We start from the raw sequence: 24,958 nt of genomic DNA, 5'->3' as shown, positions 1-24,958 counted from the left end.
ACACTAGCGTCATGCTACGACGACACGCCTGGTTACCAATCTCCGGATTCAAACCTGAAGTCCAAAATATCATCCTCAATCAGCCGGTCAACCCCGACTACTTATTTGGACCTGAGGTTGACACCACCTTACAAAAGATAAAAAAAGACACGGACACTGCGAAGTCAATGGGGGCTCTGCAAACGCAGACTTTTCGTAGTGGCTCCTTTTGTCGCCCCGGAAATAGAGGTGCAGGTAGAGGACAGGGGGCACAACAAACCTACAATAAAGGGGGCACACAGGGTTCCTACGATAAAAACACCCGAGGTGGATATCGTGGCTCCAGCACCAAGGGCAGAGGACGTGGTTACGGCAATACCAGGTCCTCCCCCAAGAACAAACAGTGACGCCCTCTCCCTTCCCCCCGACCACATAACACCTGTCGGGGGGAGACTCCAGCGGTTCCTGTCCATGTGGAATTCCATCACCACAGACAGGTGGGTCAAAGATGTTATCCAACACGGTTACTGTCTCGAATTAACCGCCACTCCACCCACCATACCGCCAAGGCACCGTCCTATGTCCTCAGAGCACTTAGCGTTATTACAGTAGGAGGTGCTAAGTATGCTGCAAAAAGGCGCAATAGAGGTCGTGCCCGTACACCAGCAGGGAACAGGGGTATACTCTCTGTACTTCTTAATACCAAAAAAGGACGGGTCACTCAGACCCATTCTAGACCTGAGACCCCTCAACCACTACATTCTCTCAGAGCATTTTCACATGCTCACCCTGCAGCAGGTTCTCCCACTCCTCAGACAGGGAGATTTCCTAGCCACGCTAGACCTCAAAGATGCGTATTTCCACATACCCATACACCCGTCACACAGAAAATATCTCCGGTTCACCATTCAGGGTCAGCACTATCAATTCAAAGTCCTCCCCTTCGGAGTAACAACAGCACCCAGAGTTTTCACAAAGTGCCTAGCTACTGTGGCTGCACATCTACGGAGGCAACACATTCACGTCTACCCTTACCTAGACGACTGGCTTGTTCAGGCAAAGTCAGCCCAGCAATGTGCCAGCCACATGTCCCGCACCATTCAGCTCCTTCACAGTCTGGGATTCTCACTAAATTACCCAAAATCACATCTCCAACCCGCACACGTACAACAGTACCTAGGTGCGACCATAAACACTCTGGCAGCCACAGCTCAGCCAAATTTAGTGAGGATCAGCAGCATGCAAATACTGATTTCCAAGTTCAAACCCCAACACTCCCTCCCTGCTCGAGTGTTCATGCAGTTGATAGGCATGATGGCCTCCTGCATTTTCATAGTCCCCCACGCGAGACTACATATGCGCCCGCTTCAGGAGTGCTTAGCACGTCAGTGGAATCAGGCTCAAGGACAGTTGAAAGACCTAGTGTTGGTGAGCGGTCGGGCATACAACTCTCTGCATTGGTGGAATCCACAAAACCTTTGCAAGGGCCGACCGTTCCAAGAGCCTGTTCCCCAAATAATACTGACAGCGGACGCGTCTCTCCAGGGATGGGGAGCTCATGTACTCAATTACACAGTGCAGGGACTATGGACAACACAACAAAAGAAGATGCACATCAACCTTCTGGAACTGTTGGCAATCTTCCTAGCCATGAAGGCATTCAAAGTACATCTGTGCAACAAGGTCGTGTTGATCCGGACGGACAACATGACTGCCATGTACTACATACAGAAGCAGGGAGGAACACACTCTCCACAGTTGTCTCATCTGGCTCAGAGCATGTGGAAGTGGGCCATTCACAGGAACATATTCCTCATGGCGGAACACCTCCCAGGCAAGGACAACCAGATGGCGGATCTGCTCAGCAGACACAGCCACCAAATGCACGAGTGGGAGTTACACCCATCAGTACTCCAACCGTACTTCCAGCATTGGGGTCATCCAGAGATAGACCTATTCGCGACAAGCGAAAACGCAAAATGCCAAAGCTTTGCCGCCAGGTTCCCACATCCACAGTCGCAGGGCAATGCGATATGGATGAACTGGTCCGGCAGATTTGCGTAAGCTTTCCCCCAGCGCCATTGATACCGCTGGTAGCACGCAAACTGCGACAGCACTCACTGACACTCATCCTGGTTGCTCCAACATGGGCACGCCAGCCATGGTACACAACCTTTCTGGAACTTTCCGTGGTGCCGCATCAAAGGCTGCAGATCAAATCCGCACTTTTGACGCAGAACCATGGAGAAATTCAGCACCCAGATCCGCAACAGCTGAACCTGGCAATCTGGCTCCTGAAATCCTAGAGTTTGGCTACCTAAACCTGCCACCTGACTGTATGGAGATCATTAAGGAGGCCAGGAGACCCACTACCAGAGCTTGCTATGCAGCTAAATGGAAGAGGTTTGTCATTTATTGCAACAACAATCACATTAACCCGCTAGACGCATCCATTCAAAATATAATCTGTTACCTCTTACACCTATACCGATGCAATCTGGCATACACCTCAATACTTATCCATTTGACCGCAATAGCAGCCTATCTCCAGAACAGGCAGCACCTCTCTTTATTTAGAGTGCCTGCCATCAAAGCCTTCTTGGAGGGACTTAAACAAGTAATTCCCCCAAGACACCCACCAGCACCAGTGTGGAACCTCAACTTGGTCCTCACCCGACTGATGGGTCCACCCTTCGAACCTCTCCACTCATGTGAGATTCAATTCCTCACCTGGAAAGTAGCTTTCCTAGTGGCAATCACTTTGTTAAGAAGAGTTAGTGAACTCCAGGCACTAACCATTCAAGAGCCATTCATACAGGTTCACGCAAACAGGGTTGTACTTCGCACCAACCCAAAATTCATGCCCAAGGTAATATCGCAGTTCCACATGAATCAAACTATTGAACTGCCTGTTTTCTTTCAAAATCCACAGACTGTAGCAGAGAGAATGCTCCATACACTGGATGTAAAGAGAGCCCTCATGTACTATATAGACAGAACTAAGGTCTTTAGGAAGACAAAACAACTTTTCGTTGCCTTTTCTCCACAGCACAAGGGCAACGCCATTTCCAAAGCAGGTATAGCCAGATGGATCGTTAAATGTATTCAAATTTGCTATCAAAAGGCTAAACGCACATTAACGATTCCCCCACGAGCCCACTCCACACGTAAGTTAGGGGCGTCCATGGCTTTCCTGGGAAACATTCCTTTACAGGAAATATGTAGAGCAGCCACATGGTCCACTATACATACATTTACCAAACACTACTGTGTAGATGTACACTCAAAACAGCAGGCAGCTGTAGGACAGGCTGTTCTCAAAACTCTTTTTCAGACCGCTGCAGCTGGCACTGGTAGCCGCCGCTAATGGGAGGTACTGCTATGTATTCTATGCACAGATATGAATTCAGCAGCCCACATGCCTCGAACTGAATATGCTACTTACCAGTATGCATCTGTTCTTGGCATGTAGGGCTGCTGACATTCATATCGCCCACCCTCCTCCCCGGCGCCTGTAGCAGCTGCAGCTCTCAGAATTACTGTATAGCATGGTCATCACTTTCTGTATCTACTCCATCACTGCCACAATGGCGAAAAACAATCCGAGGATGGAGAGGATGCCCATGCGCACTGTAGTCCAGGGGAGGAGTCACCTATCTCAGGATACTTCGAAGACTCTTCCAGGACAACAACGTGCAAACATCCGGACCCAACACTAGGCGGCGATCTATGCACAGATATGAATGTCAGCAGCCCTACATGCCAAGAACAGATGCATACTGGTAAGTAGCATATTCAATATATTTGCAATGCAATAGGTCTCGCGTTTGCAGGAGTTTGAGTTATTGGCATTGTAAATGACAATGACTTATTTCTGTGTTTTCAAAACCTGGAAGCAGTGTGTAAATACGCACTTTACACTTATAGTCCTTGCTTATGAGAAGCAAGGCTGGCAGTAAAAGAGGTGCAGTTAACGGCAGCATTGCTTCTCCTAAGCAACGACTATCTGTACAAAGTGTGTGTTTACGCACCTCTTGTTCTTTAAATTATCACTCCACTTAAAAAACATACCTAAAAAACATTGAGATTTACAATGTCTATAGCTCCAACTCCAACAAATGCGAGACCTATTGCATTGCAAATGCTTGTTGATAAGATGGTGTTGGATTTATACGTACACTTTTTCCCCCATCCCCTTGATCCTGAGTGTTCTCAAAAAGATGAGGCTAGAGAGATGCCAATTGATGTTAATTGTAGGCAGTACTGGTTCACCAAGCTCCTCCTGATGTCGGAAACCAGACCAGTTCCATTACAGATCAAACCAACGTTCTTGACAATTAACCAGTGGCAAGTTCTGCACCCTGATCAACGCTCTCTCCGATTATGTGCTTGGCTCCTGAATTCCATATATCGCAGAACCTGTGCATTTCCCGGGATTGCAAAGACATTTTGCAAGTGTTAGAACACAATTCACCAATAAATCATATAGACTAAAGTGGAAAAGGTTCTGTTTATGGTGCCAATAACACAATTTACACCCGATGGAAGCACCTTTATAGCAAATCATGCCATATGTTCTCTCTCTGGCTCATTCTGGTCTTTTGAATGCATCTATTAGGGTGCATCTTTCAGCAATATCTAGATATAGACGTACCCTCCAAATTCCATCCTTGTGCTCCTACAGGATAATAAAGAAATTAATTAAAAAGGCCTTTTCCGAGTCTTTCCTCTGGTGCGACCTCCTCCACCGAGTGGCATCTTAATATTGTCCTTTCTCAACTCATTAAACCAAGTTTGAACCGATTCATAAAGCGGACCTCAAGTTCCTTACAAGAAAGGTAGCCACCCTTCTAGCTTTGACATCCGCTGGAAGAGTAAGCGGAATTCAGGCTTTTACTGTCCAGGAGCCTTTTCACCGATTTACAGAGAACACAGTCCTCCTTAGGACTAACCCAAAGTTCATACCAAAGGTGCCCGCACAGTTTCATCTGAATGAATCAATGATTCTTTGCACCTTTCTTCCCAATCCGACTACTCCAGCAGAGCAGTCTCTGGACAATTTGGACATAAAGAGGTGTTTAAAGTTTTATTTACATTGCACCAAACAGTTCAGTAAATCACAACAGCTCTTTGTGTCCTATTGCCAAACTCAGCTAGGCAGACCTGTGAATAAAGCAAACCATTATTTTAGGGAGGAAGGGGCCCCTGCGTACAAATTACTGATAAGAGCAGGGACATAATGTCTACTCATTTGAAAACATACTTGAGCTAGAAGTTATTCATATAAGTCTATGGGCATACAGAAGTTGTGACCAACATTCAATATTGCTATTAAGTCAGCAATGAACTCATAACAAAATAGAGAAGTGCTGTCATAAACATATATGTACTTGCATTTTTTTGATTTTTTTGGTATTCAATATTAAAAGCTAAAACAGTCTTAAACATAAATATTAAATATCTAATCAAAAGGCGTCCTTAGCATTCATATATACGAAAATCAATAGATATGACATGAACATAGAATCATTTTGACTGAGTGGTACATAAGAAAAATACTGTTCACTCAGCAATTATTTTGTCGTATACAGCTGTGGATAAACAATCAAGTTTTAGTCATTGTGAGAAGTTGGCCTGGTATATACTGTCCACTAGTTGAAGTGGGCACCTTGCACCAGTCCAAATGACCCTTATTGATGATAGGTTAAAGACAACCTTTATTGAAAGCTATCCTAGTGGTAGCTATGGAGAGCAGCCTTCAGGCTAAGTCTCGAAGGAATGTAAAGCAGCTTGGTTTACCAGATTATAACCTCCTGAATGACCAAATGAAAGGAGAACCACACAAGGAATATATAAAATATATGTATTTATTACTAAACACTCTCTGCTAACCTCTTTGAGATTAGAGAACAAGGCACACAATATTAAAGCACTAGAACGACAGCAAATAGCACAATACACAACGGGATCCAGGGGGAGTCGAACCATATACTAAGAAGTGGTATAACAACCACGACTTGACTAGACACAGTGTCTAGAGCACGTAGAACCGCTGGGACCCCAAGGAACCACCTAAGGTAGTGACACAGGGAACCCACGGAGGACGGGTGCAGTGGGAGAACACAGACGCGAGCTCCGTACAACTCTATGGGAAAGTCGCGGTTGGAATTTTAAAGATTAAGGACGCTTAGGAGAGGACTTCATGCAAACCCTTTGGAATATAGAAGGTTCTAAGGCAAGCACCCTTGTGAGTACTGAGGTACCCGTGTTACCTTTCCCAGGGGAGCCAGGTGCATAGGGGTCAAGTGGTGTCGGAAACGCTCGTTGATTTCAATGGCGTGATGCGAAGAAGTGCTGCTGCCGGGAAGATGAAAAGTGTCCAGTGGTATCCAAGACTGGATCGGAGCTGAGAAGAACCTGAAAGCAGAGGTGACAGAGTCTTGGTTACTTCACAGTGACATGGGGCACGATAGACAAATGGCCACCGATGTCGGGTGTTTCAGGTGAGAAGAGGTGAAGCTTGACTCTGCAACCACGGGGATCAGTAGAAGTCGACGATGACCAAAGTCCGGAGGTGAGATGTCCCACGAAGGATGTGGAGTGCTGGGGGGGGGAGGTCAGTCTCCGGATTAAACCCCAACAAGCCTTGGCAACTGCAACCCATGCGGGCAGAGGAAAGATGATTCGGTGAGGACCAGCAAGGTCCTGGGGACTCGCCAAGCTATGGAGAGTCAGGGCACGTCTGGAGCAACCAGGAAAGCCCACGGAAAGTCAAAGTTACCTTCACAGAGACCCACAGGTCGACGGACCAGGGATCGCGAAGGGACCTCGAGCTGAATCACAAAATACCAGCCCACGGAACACTCGTAGAGTAGGCCGGAAATCTTCAGTGGAATTACTGCTCGGGGTCAGGACTACAAGTAGCCTAAAGCACAGCCTCAGGGATTGCCAAAAAGCATATGCTGCTGCAAATGTACACGGTGCACAGGGGTTTGGGTTGCACGGTCCCCACGAGGGATACGGGCCTCAGAATAGCTGAGGGCGCAGATCAAACTCCGAGACCACAGGAACCCACCTCCTGTGTTGCAGAAATCTTCGGAGTCCTCAGGAGCTCGGGAAATGCAAACCGGTCATATGCGTTTCAGGTGCCTGCCTTGCAGGGAAGTAACTCCTTTACTCCTGTGGTAAATAAAATAAATATTACCGGACTGAATTTCATGCGGAATCTTAAATTAAAGTAAAATAGCTCAAAATAACGAGAGGCAGAATCCGTGGTATAAGAGGTTTTCTAATGGGCTTTATTCCATTCAAAATGGCCGACTCGAGTCGCGGCCCTCAGGTTCCGTCACCACGAAGGTTCAGGAAGTGAAGTACAATAATTTATTAACAGACATGTATTTTTATAATAAGTACATTACAATGAAACGAATGTAGAAGGCGTAACATTTGATAAGAAAAATGACGTGACAGTGACATAATCGAAACTAGGCGTAATAAAGAATAAAAGAAACATAATTGGTTAGAATTATCAGACATAGGTGGATCTATAAGATAATACTTGGCATAGATGCGCGCGCGGCAGCATGACGTGTGATTGACGTGCAACTAGGGGGTGAAGGGGACTTGACATTTAGCTCTACATGTGGAGACGAGAAGTCTGGGGTCAAGTCAACCTAATCCCAAATCATATCTAACATCCTATGTTTAAAGAACTATGTTATCCACAAGGAAGAACTCTCGGACAGAATCTATTCTATACTGACTGTGTGCGTGTACAAGCGTCTAAGTGTCTATATGAGATGCGAGGGGCAGAAAACTTTCCATGGCAACAGGACTATGAATCACTTGCAGGAGGACGGAAAGGCTGAGTCCTTTGCTTGTGAGCTAAAGGAAATGTTTACCTAAATCACTAGGCAGGAATGCATCGGCTGGAGAGCAAAATAGATAATTCGAAGGTGAAATACAGCTTCTTGGCAGACAGGCGAAAACTGGCCGAGGCAGGCACCGTTAGCTGCACAGGGAGTAGGACAAAGTTCATGGATACAGATGCGAGCTCAAGCTGAAGCTGTCAGAGACAGAGAGCAGGGAAAGGCTTTGAGGACAGAATCGGGCCTACTCGCCTGAACTGTAAAAATGGAGTAACTTAGCCATGTAAAGTCGGTGGCCTTTCATACTTAGGAATCGAATATCCAGCCCATTGATGGCGGATCTGACAGAGAACATGTTGACGGTAGACACACATATGTTTGCGTCTTAGAAACTGGAACTGGAGGGAACATACATGTACTTGTAACATGCATATAGAACCGTTGGGGTCCAAGATAGGGGACATAACTGACCAGGAAAATCCACATTTCCACATTCCCTCCTTGTCCCCTTCTTGCCCTTCAAGAGATATCAATCTTCATCATTCCATCGATTTGCTCATGGAGCATCATTTCTTCTTCTTTCTTCTTCCGGGATCTTGAGCCAAAACCTTGATGTGGAATACACGATGTGGCACACAGACCACAAATCGCTGGTCCACATTGCAGGCATAGACAACAACTGAAGAGCATAAGAAGGCCAATACCTAGGAAAGATAGAACTCTCCATCCCCAGGCTGATATCACATTCCAAAACCACCCGGACCACGTCCAAGTGCCTGGATTTTCGTGTATCTGGCTTATGTCTTTCTACGAGACCTGCTGCCTCGGGGTGTCGGACACAGTGGAATTTCCACTGATATCCCAACAAGAGTGAGACATGTTTCATTAATTCGGATGAGAAAGGCTGACCGTTATCTGAATATACAACACGTGGTAAACCGTACCGTGGGAAGAATTCTCGAACTAGCTGCTTGGCAGTAGTCGGGGCAGTGTAATCTGATACGGGATACGCCTCTGTCCAACGGGAGAGAGCGCAGACAACTACGAGGACATATTTGAATCCTCGACAACGTTCCATCTGAATATAATCCATCTGGAGGACTTCAAAAGGATGGTCAGGAGGCTGAAATCCACCCTGCTCTACGGGAACACTCTTTCCTGGATTAAACTGACAACATATCATACAGGTACGAACTTTTTGTTTAGCTGCTGCTCGTAAATGTTTGTTGAACCAAATGTGCTGAATGCTGTCTAGCATAGCCTTCTCTCCTAAATGTGCTGGACTGTGAACTGTAGCTATAATGGCTTGAACCATGGAATCAGGGAGAAACCATACAGATTTCTCCTTCGTCATCCATCCTTGATCTGTCTGGATCCCTCCTAGTTCAGTCCACTTCTTTATTTCTTCTGCTGTGGCATGTGTCTGTATGTCAATTACGTCAAGTGCGGGATCCTTAATTGTCATACACTGTGTTGGTGTCTGAACTATTGGCTTTGTCATGTCTAATGTGCGATTCTGAGCAGTCTGTTTAGCTGTTCTGTCAGCTAAGTCATTGCCTTGAGAAATGGTATCAGTAACCTTCGTGTGTGCTTTACATTTCATAATTGATATAGCAGTGGGTAGATGTATTGCGTCTAACAAGGCATGAATGAGGGGTCCGTGCTGAATGTGGGCACCATGGGAAGTTAAATAACCTCTCTCTCGCCATAGTACGCCGAAGTCGTGTACAACTCCGAATGCATAACGTGAGTCAGTGTATACATTAACTTTCTTATTTGTGGCTTGAATACAGGCTTGTGTTAGAGCAATAAGTTCTGCTGCTTGGGCTGACAAAGTATCTATACAATTTGTCTCAATAACTTCAGTGTCTGTTGTGACTGCATACGCGGCCACTAAATCTCCTGTACTTGTTCTCATACACGATCCGTCTACATACAACGTCAGGTCTGGATCTAACAATGGAACGTCTGTCAAATCTTGTCTAGGTTTCGTCTTTATTTCAATGATTTCAACACAATCATGAGCTAGTGGGTCTGTTCCAATTACAGGTAATAGTGTAGCAGGATTCAATGTATTACACCGTCGGATCTCTATGTGTGGTTGAAACAATGTCAGTTCATAACCAGTAAGTCTTGCTATGGTCAAGTGTTGTGTTTGTGTTCGGTTCACAAGAATCTCTACTGCATGTGGTACTTGTACTGTCAATGGGTGTCCTAATACTATGGCATCGCTTTGTCTGATTGCTAAAGCTGTCGCTGCCACTGATTTCAGGCATGCAGGCAAAGCCTGAGCTACGGGATCTAATGTACTGGAAAAATAAGCACATGGCTTGCGTGATCCTGCTTGATCCTGAGTGAGTACTGACAAGGCAGTACCTTCGCGTTCTGTAACAAAGAGTGTAAAATGTTTGCTATAACATGGTGTTGCTAAAACAGGTGCTTGACATAAGGCTTCTTTTAGGCTTTCAAAAGCTTGTGTATGTTCCTGAGTCCAAGGGAGAACAGTCGATGTGGCTGCCTCCTGTGTGGTTAACTGAATGAGTGGTTTTGCTAGAAATGCGTACTGAGGGATCCACTGCCTACAATATGAAGTGAGGCCTATGAAAGCCCGCACCTCCTTTTGTGTCTGGGGTATTGACATGTTAGCAATTAACTGGATGCGATCTGGTGTAAGCTGCCTTCCCTCCTTGGACAGCGAGTGACCAAGATAAATAACTCGCTGAACACAGAATTGCAGCTTAGAAGGGGACACCTTGTGCCCCTTGTCGGCTAGGAAATGTAAAACTGTCAGAGAAGCTTTTTCACATTCTGGCTCGCTTCTCGCGGTGATCAGTAGATCATCGACATATTGAAGCAGTGCTGTATTGACTGGCATGTGGATACTGTCAAGTTCTCGTTTCAGTGCTTGGCTGTAGATGCTGGGGCTTTCTGTGAATCCTTGGGGAGCGCGTGAGAATTTAAAGCTGCGCCCATTTAAACTGAATCCGAACAAGTATTGGCTTTCCGGATCTATTGGGACGCTGAAAAAAGCATTCTTGAGATCAATTACAGTAAAAAATGTTGCTTCGGAATCAATTGCTGTCAACAATGATGATATATCAGGGACCACAGGGAATTGTGGTACAATACACTTGTTTAGTTCACGCAAATCAATAACCAATCGGTACACTGGTGGAGCAGTAGGATCAGTTCGTTTAAGAATCGGAATTATCGGTGAATTACATACATTGGAGTCTGTTTCTACAACTACTCCCTGGGCAATTAACTCATCAATGATTTTCGACAAAGCCACTACAGCATCATGCGGTAACTTGTATTGTCGCATTCGTGGTAGTACCACTCCTGCTTTCAATGTAACTCGATAGGGTGTAATGTTCATGCAGCCAACATCCGTAGGGCCTTGTGCCCATAGATGTACTGGTAAAGTCTGTAGTCGGGGATCCATGTCTCTAGACACATAGTGACCTTTAAAATCACGTAAAAACAACCTTACTCCTTCCGGAGAACAACATATTATGGCTCCTAGTGCTTTCAGAGTTTTAATTCCTAGCAAATTTTCTGGGCATGATTTAGTAAGCAATAAATCTGTAGTTCGTGTCAAAGGTCCTATCGTAAGTGGTAGAGGCTGTGATACTTCATTAACAATAGGTTTTCCTGAAAAACCAAGGGAAACATTTTGAGAGCCTGAGAGGGGTGCCCCTGGAACTTCGCTACGTTTTATAGTTGTTCGACTTGCCCCTGTATCGAGTAAGAATTTTCTATCTTGACCTAATAATTCACTATGTACATAAGGTCCTTCTTGATCTACAGGAATCTCGATAAGTGGTAAGTCAACTTCCCTCTCTAGGCTGGTTCATGCGTAACGCTGGTATTCAGGGTATTCATACTGTGCAGTCTGATACAGTTGTCGTGTTGCGGTTTGTGTGGCAGTAGCAGGCAACGGTGGTGCAGCTGGCACAAACTGTATGGGTTGCTGTGAGGCTGGCATGGACTGTCCATGCTGCATAGCTCCTTGTTCATTCTGATCTTGTCTAACTAATCGTGGTCTCTCCTTTGTAATGCCTGTAGCTATATTACGTTTCAGGACTGGACAATCGTGTACATGATGGCCCAGTTGTTTACAGTAATTGCAGGTTCCTTTTACAGGAACTGCAGAATCACCAGAATGTGTCACACCCTTTTTGTGACCATCTGCTGGTACTGTCTGAGAAACTAGCATTTTCATTTTTGTATCCTTCATGCGTCTATGCTCGTGTTCTTGTTCATCCCTAATTCTATTGTGATGATACTGTAACATTTGTAGCATTTGCGACGGAGTGTTACTTTGCCAGGTACTCTCGAATTTCAATATTCTATTCTTTACTGGAGGTAATGCATTTTCCACTAATTTTGTCACAAATAAATGTGGATATGAGTCACTACTTGCTTTTATACCACTATTTATACCAAAACATCTTTCAAATCGAGCATAATAATCGCTCGTGTCTTCATCTTGCTTTTGTTTGCAGGCTGTGATTGCACCCCAATCTTCCTTTTTTGTAGTTAATAAACGTGGCAGTACCTGTACTAGTAAACCTGGTAACAGTTTAACTTTATCCCCGAGCCCTGAACCTGCAGCTCGGCCCCTTTCTTCCTCTGCTAATGCTGTCCAGTCTATCTTTTGGTCTCCCACTTCCCACTCTTTTTCTTTCAGTTTTTCATATATGCCAGCAGGCAGAAGCACCTTTAATATCGTCATAATATCAGGAAAGGTGTACTCTCCCATCAGTAACATGTCTTTAATTTCTCGGTGGAAACCCGCTGGGTCTTTGTCATGACTAGGTACTACTTTCTTCATTTCTAATAATTCCATTTTTGATATGGGTGTGTAAACAAATACACGGTGAAACTCATTATCTTCGCCTTTTATTGGATGCACTTCCCGTAGGGGATTTTGTCTATCCATGTAGTACGGTGCTCTTTCTCTGGGGGGCAAGGAGAGAGAATCTGGACTTACAAAAAGGACGTACTGTTTACGTGACACTAATATCTCTTTAATTAGCTTGTTACTAGAACCTCTCCATCTGTTCGTGAGTAGTTCCGTTAATATATCAGGTAAAGGACCAGGGTCAGCATGTTGGCTCTTATATAATATGAGGAGTTGCTGAATCATATAGATTCCAGCTAAACGTTGTTCATCTGTACTGAGGTTGAGAAACGTGTGTGCTACGGTCTCATCACCGTATTTTTCAGGACTAACAATCCAGTGAACGGCTGATCTGGCTAATTCTTGCTCATCCATGGAATCGAGGAGGTGATAACCCCTTCGTTCTCGTAGTATTTTATCTGCGGCTTGAAACGAATGTTCAGGAGATTTCAGATTTATTACAGGCGTCGGATACGTTCTGCTATTATTTGGACATACAGAGTGTATTGGATCAGAAAAACATCTAGTATTTTCACAAGATCTTCCTCTGCCTACATAGGCTATGGTCTCTGACTGTCTTGCAGGGTTCCCTGATTCGGACACTTCATCTTGCTCAAACTCGTCTGTTCCCAATCTCTCTTCATGAATACGCTCTATTTCTTTACGTATTTTTCGGCACATGGCTATTATACAATTTTGCTTATCGTGTCTCCCTTCTGATATATTCTGACTCCATTTTGTAAGAGTAAGCATTGCATTCGGGTCTACCCCCGGACGGTCTTGATTTCTGATTACACAGTTTATGAGGAAACGTAACAGTTCCCCCTGTATTTCTACTTTCTGGAATTCCATAGCTCTGTTAATACATCCTGGATCTCGTCCTGTTTGAACAAAATGATATATGTTATCCAGATGCGTAGTCATTCCTGGTAACCTTGCTAAATACTCTGCGGCTCGTCTGATACGTAATGATGCCAGGACCATTTCGTCCTCTTTACCAACCACGGGGTCATATCTACAATTTACAAGGAGTTCCTTAAGCGTACGTTCATTTACGAACTTAGGTGTACGTGAATGTGCTGACTCTTGGAAAAACAAGTTTATTTATTCTAGGTGGTGTAAAAGTACTGCTAGCACCTCCCGTGGCCCCATCTGGGGCGTCGGGTGTGAAAGGATTCGTTGAACGTGACACGGCAACTATGGGTGTCGATACCCCTGTAGAGTCGACTGCGGAGACAGATGCGGAAACAGATGTGCTTGCCGAAGCTTGCGTCGGAACTTGCTGTTGCACGGGGACAGATACCTGATCCTGACGTTGAACCCCTCCGCCAGACGGTCTATGTGGTGTGGCGTTAGCATACTCGGGAGCTGCATCGTCTAGATATGAGGAAAGAAAAACATCTTCTGCGGTTCTGGGATGCCCCTTTGGATGTACCTTAATTGGAAATAATGGGGGTGGCAAGTCTTTTGGCACCTCCGTAACAGCCTTAGGTAGTCCTTCGGCTAGAAGGGGATACATACCATTCATAAGATCATTTCTTTGTCTATTCACTTGTTCTGATTTCACTCGGATACCTTCCTCAATTAATAGATTTTCTTGAACTTTATTTGAACTTTCTTTACTCCTCTCTTCTTGTCTACGTGCTTTTTCTGTTCGTCTATGAGATTCTTTACGCCATAACTCGATAGCGTCTTTCTGTGACTGTCTGACCTTTCTTTTCCATAACTCTTCCTCCACTTTCATGATGCACTCTGCATCCCAGGTTCCCGCTGCGGGCCACCTTTGACTTTCTGGTAATCCCTTGGTATAATCTACCCATAGATCAAGAAACAATATGGCATCTATGCCATGTTTATGGTACATGAAATGTCCTGGAGTGTCTCTAGGAGGAATAGGAACTGCTTCTTCAAGCACCCCTTTTCTGGTAGTAATCTGTCTTAACTTCGAGAAGAGCGGCATATTGACAACTGATCTGATACTTACTCTTGAACTTACTTAATACGAGAAACACAATAATGAACAGTGAACAATAAACAGTCATTCATACCACAATATGCAAGACATTTTCTGAATACTTTAAACATTAAACATTAAACATTATAACAATGATCGACAATGATGACAGTCTGCTTAACTAATCACCACGCTGAATTCTTGACGATAACTGAATACTTCGGAATACTTGATATACTGCTAAACAGTACATATACACTGCTAAACAGTGCAGACCGGATTTGTGTACCCAAATCCGTCTTGACCGGCACAACCTATGTGCACGTCAACACGCCTCCCCGGCGATGGTACTCACCGAGTAGCTCCTTGAAACGGAAGGCTTCAGAGAATGGACAGGACTCGACGACTGCGGACATCGGACCCTCTGGACGTCGGAATTTCGGAAAACCTGGTGGGCCTCTGTATACCTCGGATCTTGCTCTCTCAGCTAGGCTCTGGTCGGGATACTTCGCACTTCTCACCGCCTCGTCTGGGTTGATCGCAGCCTCAGTCGCCCCCGCTTGACCGGAGGGAGCTTACAGGAAATCCTGCTGGTACGCGTTTATGGTCCGTCCAGCTGTGGCAGGAGACCGGGCCTGCAACGCACCGCCGGCGCGTGAGATGAGAAAGTGTCCCTGTTCGGGCGCCATTATGTGGTAAATAAAATAAATATTACCGGACTGAATTTCATGCGGAATCTTAAATTAAAGTAAAATAGCTCAAAATAACGAGAGGCAGAATCCGTGGTATAAGAGGTTTTCTAATGGGCTTTATTCCATTCAAAATGGCCGACTCGAGTCGCGGCCCTCAGGTTCCGTCACCACGAAGGTTCAGGAAGTGAAGTACAATAATTTATTAACAGACATGTATTTTTATAATAAGTACATTACAATGAAACGAATGTAGAAGGCGTAACATTTGATAAGAAAAATGACGTGACAGTGACATAATCGAAACTAGGCGTAATAAAGAATAAAAGAAACATAATTGGTTAGAATTATCAGACATAGGTGGATCTATAAGATAATACTTGGCATAGATGCGCGCGCGGCAGCATGACGTGTGATTGACGTGCAACTAGGGGGTGAAGGGGACTTGACATTTAGCTCTACATGTGGAGACGAGAAGTCTGGGGTCAAGTCAACCTAATCCCAAATCATATCTAACATCCTATGTTTAAAGAACTATGTTATCCACAAGGAAGAACTCTCGGACAGAATCTATTCTATACTGACTGTGTGCGTGTACAAGCGTCTAAGTGTCTATATGAGATGCGAGGGGCAGAAAACTTTCCATGGCAACAGGACTATGAATCACTTGCAGGAGGACGGAAAGGCTGAGTCCTTTGCTTGTGAGCTAAAGGAAATGTTTACCTAAATCACTAGGCAGGAATGCATCGGCTGGAGAGCAAAATAGATAATTCGAAGGTGAAATACAGCTTCTTGGCAGACAGGCGAAAACTGGCCGAGGCAGGCACCGTTAGCTGCACAGGGAGTAGGACAAAGTTCATGGATACAGATGCGAGCTCAAGCTGAAGCTGTCAGAGACAGAGAGCAGGGAAAGGCTTTGAGGACAGAATCGGGCCTACTCGCCTGAACTGTAAAAATGGAGTAACTTAGCCATGTAAAGTCGGTGGCCTTTCATACTTAGGAATCGAATATCCAGCCCATTGATGGCGGATCTGACAGAGAACATGTTGACGGTAGACACACATATGTTTGCGTCTTAGAAACTGGAACTGGAGGGAACATACATGTACTTGTAACATGCATATAGAACCGTTGGGGTCCAAGATAGGGGACATAACTGACCAGGAAAATCCACATTTCCACACTCCAAAGGAGATTCTTCAGTCATCCACTGTTGTGCAGATCGCTGAAGTACTTGGTTTCTGTAGCAGAGTTTAGTCCAGGTAAATCTAAAGTCCTGTAGTCAGGGGTTCCTACTTTATACCCAAGGAAGGGGTGGGACAAACTCTAGGGACCCACCTATGGGAGGGTCAGGACAAAGGGGTGGCTACACCCATGTCCTTTGTCCAGTTTCACGCCTGAGCAGGAGCAAATGTCTCCTGCAACCGGTTTGAGCTAGACTATGCACAGGGTCACCAAATGTACCCCCAGTGCAGACATCAAAGCACTCTTGAGTGCACCCACCCAGCCCCAATACACTCAAGCCTGTCTGGGAGGTGGTCACACCTCCCTGTGTCAGGAAACCTATTGTCAAGCCTTCCCCTGCCGGAGTTTCGTCCAGCAGCAGGAGGGCAGACTCGTATCCGCGGCTGGCAGCATCCTTCTTCTGATGCCAGGGTCGAGAAAACTGGTACTGGGTGTACCGGTGTTGTCATATTTCTCCCTCTAGGAGGGTGGAATCATACCTCCCACACCAGTTACTGGTGTGGAGGTATGATTCCAAGGTGTTCGACACCAAACACGACATGTTTCCATGCAGCCGTTTTAAAGTTAGCATTTACAGCGGGGTTATAATGCACTTAAGAGTATATGGTTGGCTGCATCACAAACAACCCCGGAATAGAGGTTCCGAAGGCTGCAGAGGGGCTCTGCTCATGCAGGTGCACCCAGCACCCTGCTTTCAAGAGTGATAAGCAAAAGACACACAATTGATGGACGGAATGCAGAACAAATCAAAACATTCACCCCCAGCCAAGACATCTGGGTTAAATCCACCATTCTTTTGCTCACCATGCCACCCCAGTTTAGACCTGACCATATGCAAATCAGTCTTGACCCTGTGCCTCATGGGAACAGTCCAGCCCGAACTGCCAAGCCCTGTCCTCCCTGGATCGGAAACAAGCATCCTAGGACCGGTTTCGGGGTTTCAGCCCTCTTCATTCAGGAAAGCCTGATTCCAGTGGCACAGTGAACCCAGGACCCACGTCTCGGCATACCTGCGCACTTAGGGCGAGAACGCAGAAGACACACAATTGATGGACGAAATGCAGAACAAATCCAAACATTCACCCCCAGTCAAGAGATCTGGGTCAAATCCACCATTCTTTTGCTCACCATACCACCCCAGTTTAGACCTGACCATATGCAAATCAGACGTGAGTCCCATGCTCTCCATGCCATGCACAGGGTCAAGACTGGTTTGAATGTGTACTGGGGTGAATGTATGACATTGTTCTGCATTCTGTCCATCAATAGTTTTTTGCATTTGTCACCCCGAGTGGGACGGGTATGCTCAGACGTGAGTCCCGTGCTCTCCATGCCACTGGAATCAAGCTATCCTGGCTGAAGAGGGGTGTAACTCCGAAACCGGTCCTAGGATGCTCGTTTCCATTCCAGGGAGGACCTGGCCTGACAGTATGGGCTGGACTGTTCCCATGAGGCACAGGGTCAAGACTGATTTGCATATGGCTGGGTCCAAACTGGAATGGCATGGTGAACAAAAAAACGATGGATTTAGGCCCAGATCTCTGTACTGGGGTGAATGTATGACATTGTTCTGCATTCTGTGCATCAATAGTTCTTTTTGCATTCAGGATTGATAAGGCCTGCCATAGGGCTGACTGATAGGTTTATGTGTGCAGTGATATGGAGTAGATATAGTGAACCTATATCTAAGTAAGGGGTGCATGCACCACCTTACACAGGCTGCTGTAGCAGACATGTTGTGTCATTTTGAATGGTCTCCCTGGGGTGGGATAATACATGCTGCAGCCCCTGAGAGGCCACTTGGGTACCTATGCCCTGGATACATAGTATAGCATATACTATAGACTTATAAGGGTACCCAAGAATCCAATCTGGAGTGTACCTAAAGTACATGCAATCAATTTAGAGGAGAATTCAGCTAGGCTGGGGTCCTGGATAGCAGGATCCCAGCCAGACTATGTCGAAAACAGTGTCACATCAGCAAAAAGTGGGGGTAACTATAAGAAGCAGATCCTGCTCTCCTACAGTCATTGTGTGATTATGCAAAAATGTGGGTCATATTGCGGATGGCTTGCCGGTGTAGAATCTATGTGCGTTGAGGCAAAAAATGCCTTTGTCAGCAAGCAGTCACATCAATATCTGGTAAAGGACACAGAAACAAATGATCCACATAAAGAATATGCCCACATCTAGATCAATTTTCAGTTGTCAATGGTCAGACCTACCTTTAAAAACTAGATGATGTGTTGTTCCAAAATTAACTTCCATCAGTCACCGTGCTATATCAAAGAAGATAGGAAATGTGCTCTTGTGTATAGAAAGATGAGAGACTGATAAAATCCAAACTTAAAAGACTGTAAAGATACTGTCATTGTGAAAAGATTCTACACCGTCAAGCCATCCACAATATGACACACATTTTTGCATAATCGTGTAATGACTAAATCTTGACTGTTTGTCCACAGCTGTATACGACAAAATAATTGTTGAGTGAACAGTATGTTTCTTATGTACCACTCATTCAAAATGATTCTATGTTCATGTCATATGTATTGATTTTTGTATATATCAATCAATCAATCAATCAATCATAACATTTGTAAAGCGCACTACTTACCCGTGAGGGTCTCAAGGCACTGGTTGGTGCTGCTATTGCTCGAAGAACCAGGTCTTGAGGCGTCTTCTGAAGGACATCAGGTCTTGGGTCTGCCGTAGGTGGATGGGGAGGGTGTTCCAGGTCTTGGCGGCGAGGTGGGAGAACGATCTGCCGCCGGAGGTCGCTCTTCGGGTGCGGGGGACTGTGGCCAGGGCCAGGTCGGCGGAGCTGGCGGGTGGGGGGTGTAGAAGCTGAGTCTGCTGTTGAGGTACGCTGGGCCTGTGTTGTGGAGTGCCTTGTGTGCGTGGGTGAAACTGTGAAAGATCAAATACTTGATTAGAAAATGAGTTACTTACCTGTAACTTCAATTATCCAGTATTGGTATCTTTCACAGATGCGACCCACCCTCCTCCCCTTAGAGGCTCTCCCCATATATTGAGTTAAAATACTCCTTCACTTGTGCTTGAAAATCTGAGGAAAGCATTCTCTCTTTGGAAGGTTCTAGAGGGAGATGTCAACAGATTGGTCATAGTTTAAGTTTGGTTCTTTTTTTAGAAAGGACATAGATATGCTACTAAACAGGCCTCCAATACCTTTATAGCCTATGATACAATTACATACAGATTCATTTTAATACCGCAGGACTCCCACTTCAATGACAGGGAATTATTCAAGCATGTGAATCTATGAAAGAGACCAATACTATATAAATGAAGTTACAGGTAAGTAACTTATCTTCTTACATTTGAGGGCATATCTGCATGAACAGATTTGCGCCTGTGCTGTCTATTTCAATTACTAGGTGGTACAAGTGAATAGGGTAGCCATCTTAAGTATATGTACTTGGCACTGGTCATTACGAATTCCCCAGCTATATAATGGCTTTACTGAAACCCATTGTGTTTGATATCAAACACCTTGTCTTAATACATCTGTACTGTTTCCAGTACAAGATGTATTATGACATGCACCCTGAGGGCACCTTAGAGGTACCCCCTGAAAATCCTACCACTATCTAGTGTGCTGGGTGACTGGTATCAACCAGCCGGTCACCCCAGAGGAGTGTCTGACCCCCTACCGGTGAAAGCCCATGCTCTCTGAGGCTAGAAACAATACCTGCTATGAAGGAAGGTGTTCTCACCTCTTCCAGGAGGCTGGCTAGTGATTTAACATATCAAGGCCAGGGCTTCAATGCCCCTGCCGCCTTTGATGTGTGACCCCGGTGTCCCCCAGACCTGGGAGATGTACCCGCTACCCTGAGGCCCATTTGGCACCACGACAAGTGGGAAATTAGCTATGCAAGTTGGTTTTTTGCACAACCAGGCTAGTCACACCACTAAGATGGGCTACCTGATGTGCTCCACGAAAGGAGTCCACCATCTTGTTTTTGATGGAATTGGGAACTCTGAGACAGGGTTATGCCCACTCCTCACAGGAAATGATCATATAGGGGTGTAGCGATCCCAGGGCTAAGTAACCCATTGGCTACTACCCTTCACACCCCTCAACACCCCTACATTTAGTGTTTAGGTGGCCTGCTGATGCAAGGAACTGAGATCCAACTGACTAAAGGAGGAGGACAAAGAAGAGCCGAAGAGCACAAGAACTGTGGACTAGCTGTGGACTTGGCGCCAAACCCTGCCTGCTCTTGCCCAGACTGTTGCAAAGACCCAACTCGCCCTGCAGCTGTGCATCCTCCCAGACAGAGCCTTGGAGGGATGCAAGCACTTCTCCAACTAGCCAGCATCTCCCTTGGAGTGGAGGAGTCACTTGCCTGCAGACACAGACCACATTGACCCGGAGCACCATTGTGTCGAACCCAGAATCCACCAATGAAGCAGCTCCCCAGGAAGTCAGATCCATCTCGTTACCAAGTTTGGAGGAGCCAAGATTCCCAGGAGCCTCCATGCACTAATACCCAGGGAACCAGCGCCCTTACAGCAGCAAAGGCTTGTTCAGTGTCCAGCCCGGACACCAACACCGCCAAGACAGTGCACCCTTGCTCCAGAGACCCTTAAGAGCCAAGCCCCCTTTGGGTTCTGCCAGACTGGTCCCCCAGTCCCCACTTGCAGCGTTTTTCTTGTTACTGTTTTCCCCATTGACTTTAGCTGTAGCGTTTGAGGCTACCAATAAGACCAACACCTCTGCACCCAGACACACTGGGGCAGGTAAACCGAAACTGCTGGTGCTTCTAAGGACCTTGGCCCCTACTTACCTTAATTCAAGAGGAACAACCCTGTAACTCGATTTCAAATACCCCTTTGCAGTGATGTTTCTCCCATAGGATAACAATACTGTGTTTGAGGCTCATGTCTCAAATCTGACAGCTGTATTTTCGGTGTTTCTGAAAATCGCTAACTTGAAAAGTACTTATCCAATCTCGAAGATCTTGGAGCCTAAATTAATATAAAAATCTCCTATTTTTCTAAATTGGTCTCGGATTTCCTTATTGAGTGTGCCTCATTTATTGACTGTGCGGGGAACAAATGCTTAACACTCCCCCTCTGATAAGCCTAAGGATGCTTGACCACACTACCATAAATAGAGCTCCTGTTGAATTGTAAAAGCAAGCCCCTGTACACTAGTAAGGGATACCTGAATTCTCTACCTGGTGCACTTAATTTTGGTAAGTATATAAAGAGCCAGCTTCCTATAGTATATGATCAACGAAAACCTTGAAAATAACAGAAAACGTCAGCTAATGTGTAGTTATTGCATGGACTGATTTTAACACATTACGGTATGCTTAAACAAAAATCTTAAATTCTCTTAGAAAAGCAAAATGAAATTACGGGTACAAAACACAACCTTGAAAACCAATTACATTTGGCAGTTCTGGTTAAATCTGCCATTCATAACTCCCACACTAGCCGTTCAAACGCAGTGCTTATGACCTCACATTACTTATGGCAATAAAAAAAGACCTAAAAGTACAACATCATTAAAGAAATAACAAGCCAATAAATACTACATTCAAATAATGGTAATGTGAGCGACAATCTCAGATGTAAGTTTATGTATGACATTGGCTAATTGTATCTTTGAGGCCATTCTTTGGGTAATGCATAAGCACAATAGGGAAGAGAATGGTTACTTTATGCTTGTCTAAAATTGTCCACTGCCATTCCTAATTGATAAGTTATTCTAGCATTTCCCCTATATCTATCTATCTATCTATCTATCTATCTATCTATCTATCTATCTATCTATCTATCTATCTATCTATCTATCTATCTATCTATCTATCTATCTATCTATCTATCTATTCCATGCAATACAGTTTAACTTTGTAATTAAGACACTTATTACGGTCTGAAAAATACTGCCCTTTATGATTGTTTTTTAAGAAGCAACACATACTTTGTTACTTATTCCGTATCACAGCCCAAGTTAGAAATTAATCCTTAATTGTAAATATTAAAGAAAAACTAGGTTCTTGACCCTTAGTGCTCATGTAAAACAGACTGTAGCAAATACTTCCACATTATCTGCATATGTTTTAAATCTACAAATCCATTTTCTGTTCAGGCCTTAAAAAAAGGGATGACCCTATGATAAAGATTAGAGGCAAAAAATAAAATGTGAAGATGTCACTGATGCTTGACTATTGTGAAGCACTTTCAAAATCTCATGTGTCTTTTTGTCACGCCTATAGTCATTACCCACTGTTTTAAATTAGATGGAGTGTAGGCACATTATGTGATTCTACATCCGATATCTGGCTGCAAAATTGTAGTTACATGTAATGGGTTTCATAGTTATATTGGGAATTTGTCTGTCCAAAAGAAAATGTCAATATTTTATGCACCTAATTTAATTACTTACATTTTTATTAGGTTCACAAAATGATAGCGGAGTTCAAATTAATCCCAGGCCTGAATAATCTGTTTGATAAATTGATTTGGAGAAAACATTCTGCGTCTGCCCTCGTTCTCCATGGTCACAATCAAAATTGTGACTGCAGTCCGGTAAGTAGTTTTTATCTGTATTTTCTGAAACAAAGTGGTTTAAAACAAATGTGGGTTTGCATGTGTGAAATTAGAGCCAGTGCAGTTACTGGAAAGTTTTATAGGAGCGAGTTTTCTCGATGGCTTATGGATCATCTGTTTACTTTCTGAAGACTACAAAATGAACATGTGCCAAAATCTTATTCCATATAAATAAACATATCTCATCAATTTTTGTCTGCTTTTATATCACTGAGATGTTCCCATAAAGGTAATTTGTTTGTGGCCACTAAAGAGGATTCAAACCCAGAATAACAGAATGATTATCATTGGGCTAAATACGTTTTTATATAGAGAATTTAAAGTTTGTTTCATAAAAAATATTCTGTGGATAAAATCCATCAGTGTCGTAGTGAGAAACTCACATGACTAAAATGCTAATAGTCCTTCTAGGCCCTAGAATTTAATTCTAGCAGTCCTTCATTTTCTTTTTGAGGACACTTAATAAAACACATCTACGCATCTTTTGCTTCTTGCATGTGGTGTAGTTAATTGGTTTGGCTAGATGGGTGTGGCTCACAGCTTCCAACCTATATTGGATGGAAAATTGTAGGCCTATGCTAGGGAATAGGTTGTATTTTCAGATTGTGTGCATGTCCTATGCTCCCCCCTGCCATTAAAGAGTTTAAAAATGTCACCCCACTGGGTGTTTTCTGTCAACACTAAAGTTCTGTATGGGCCTGAGGTATCATTCCTTTGCTTGTTAAGGGTAAACCATTTTGTGCAGTGTGGTATTGATCAAGGGTCAGAATCATGTTCTTTGTGCAACTCATGTGTGGTTTTGGTTGTTTGCCTATCTTTGTTGGTTTATTTTGGTTCTTAAGATTAATCTTTGAGATTCCTGAAGGCTAAACTTTTTCTCTACAAGAGCAGACATGTTGGTGACCGGTATAACATGATTCCTTGGAGGGTAAAAAAATGTAAGCTAAAGTGAACAATCCCAAAGTTTGACGATAATTCTTTTATCTTATTGCCCGTGTTTTAAATGAACAAAGAGCCAGTTATGTGCATGACATAATCACATAATGTTGTATGTCTACTAATGATGATAACGTACTCTTTTATTCTAAATAAGAGTTCGTAAAGGGAATGCTTAGGAAAATACATTTCTATACTTACGACTAACCAGTGAAGATGAAGAGATAAAACCATGAGGGAAACCGCAGCCCTCATCATCCTATGCCTATCAGCAACCTTCAACACAGTCTCCCATCCAGTTCTGATCTGACGACTTCACAAACCAGGCATCCGGGGACACACCCTCGAGTGGATCTTCTCCTTCCTTACTGGAGAAAACCAAACCTCAGCATGTGCCCTACTCCTTTGAACCACAGGAACTCCTCTATAGGTTGCCACAGGGCTTCTTTTTTAGCCCGAAGCTCTTCAACATCTTCATGACTCCACTGGCCGACGTCATTCAGACTGGCAACATAAACATACTCCCATATGCAGGCGACATACAACTGATACTGTCACTCTAGACAAAACACCCAGCACCTGGAACAAGTTCACCACATGCATGACTGAACTGACTATCTGAGTAAAATCCAACTGCCTCAAATTGAATTCAGACAAGACCGAAGTAGTAGTCTTCGGATGGGATGCCTCTCCACGGGACTCTACCTGGTGGCCCACAGACTTCGGACACACTGCCAAGCCTTATTCGCAAGCAAGAACACTCAGAATCATCATAGACAAACTGGACATGGTCACC

General features: G+C 44.5%; 1 protein-coding gene across 2 annotated transcripts in view; it reads left to right on the top strand.

Annotated features, from left to right (window-relative positions):
• The window catches only part of TRPC4AP (transient receptor potential cation channel subfamily C member 4 associated protein), a 749,627-nt gene that overhangs the window by 306,569 nt on the left and 418,100 nt on the right, over positions 1-24,958 (top strand). For both annotated transcript variants that reach the window (XM_085619014.1, XM_085619013.1), the window contains exon 10: positions 23,074-23,205. In XM_085619014.1, the coding sequence (XP_085475140.1) occupies positions 23,074-23,205 (132 nt within the window). The remainder of the gene's footprint in view (positions 1-23,073; positions 23,206-24,958) is intronic.

Source organism: Triturus cristatus, chromosome 7, assembly GCF_964204655.1.
Source record: "Triturus cristatus chromosome 7, aTriCri1.1, whole genome shotgun sequence".
NCBI classification, from domain to species: domain Eukaryota; kingdom Metazoa; phylum Chordata; class Amphibia; order Caudata; family Salamandridae; genus Triturus; species Triturus cristatus.
Note: the sequence above shows the minus strand (reverse complement) of the source record. Positions and strands in the feature narration are given on the sequence as shown.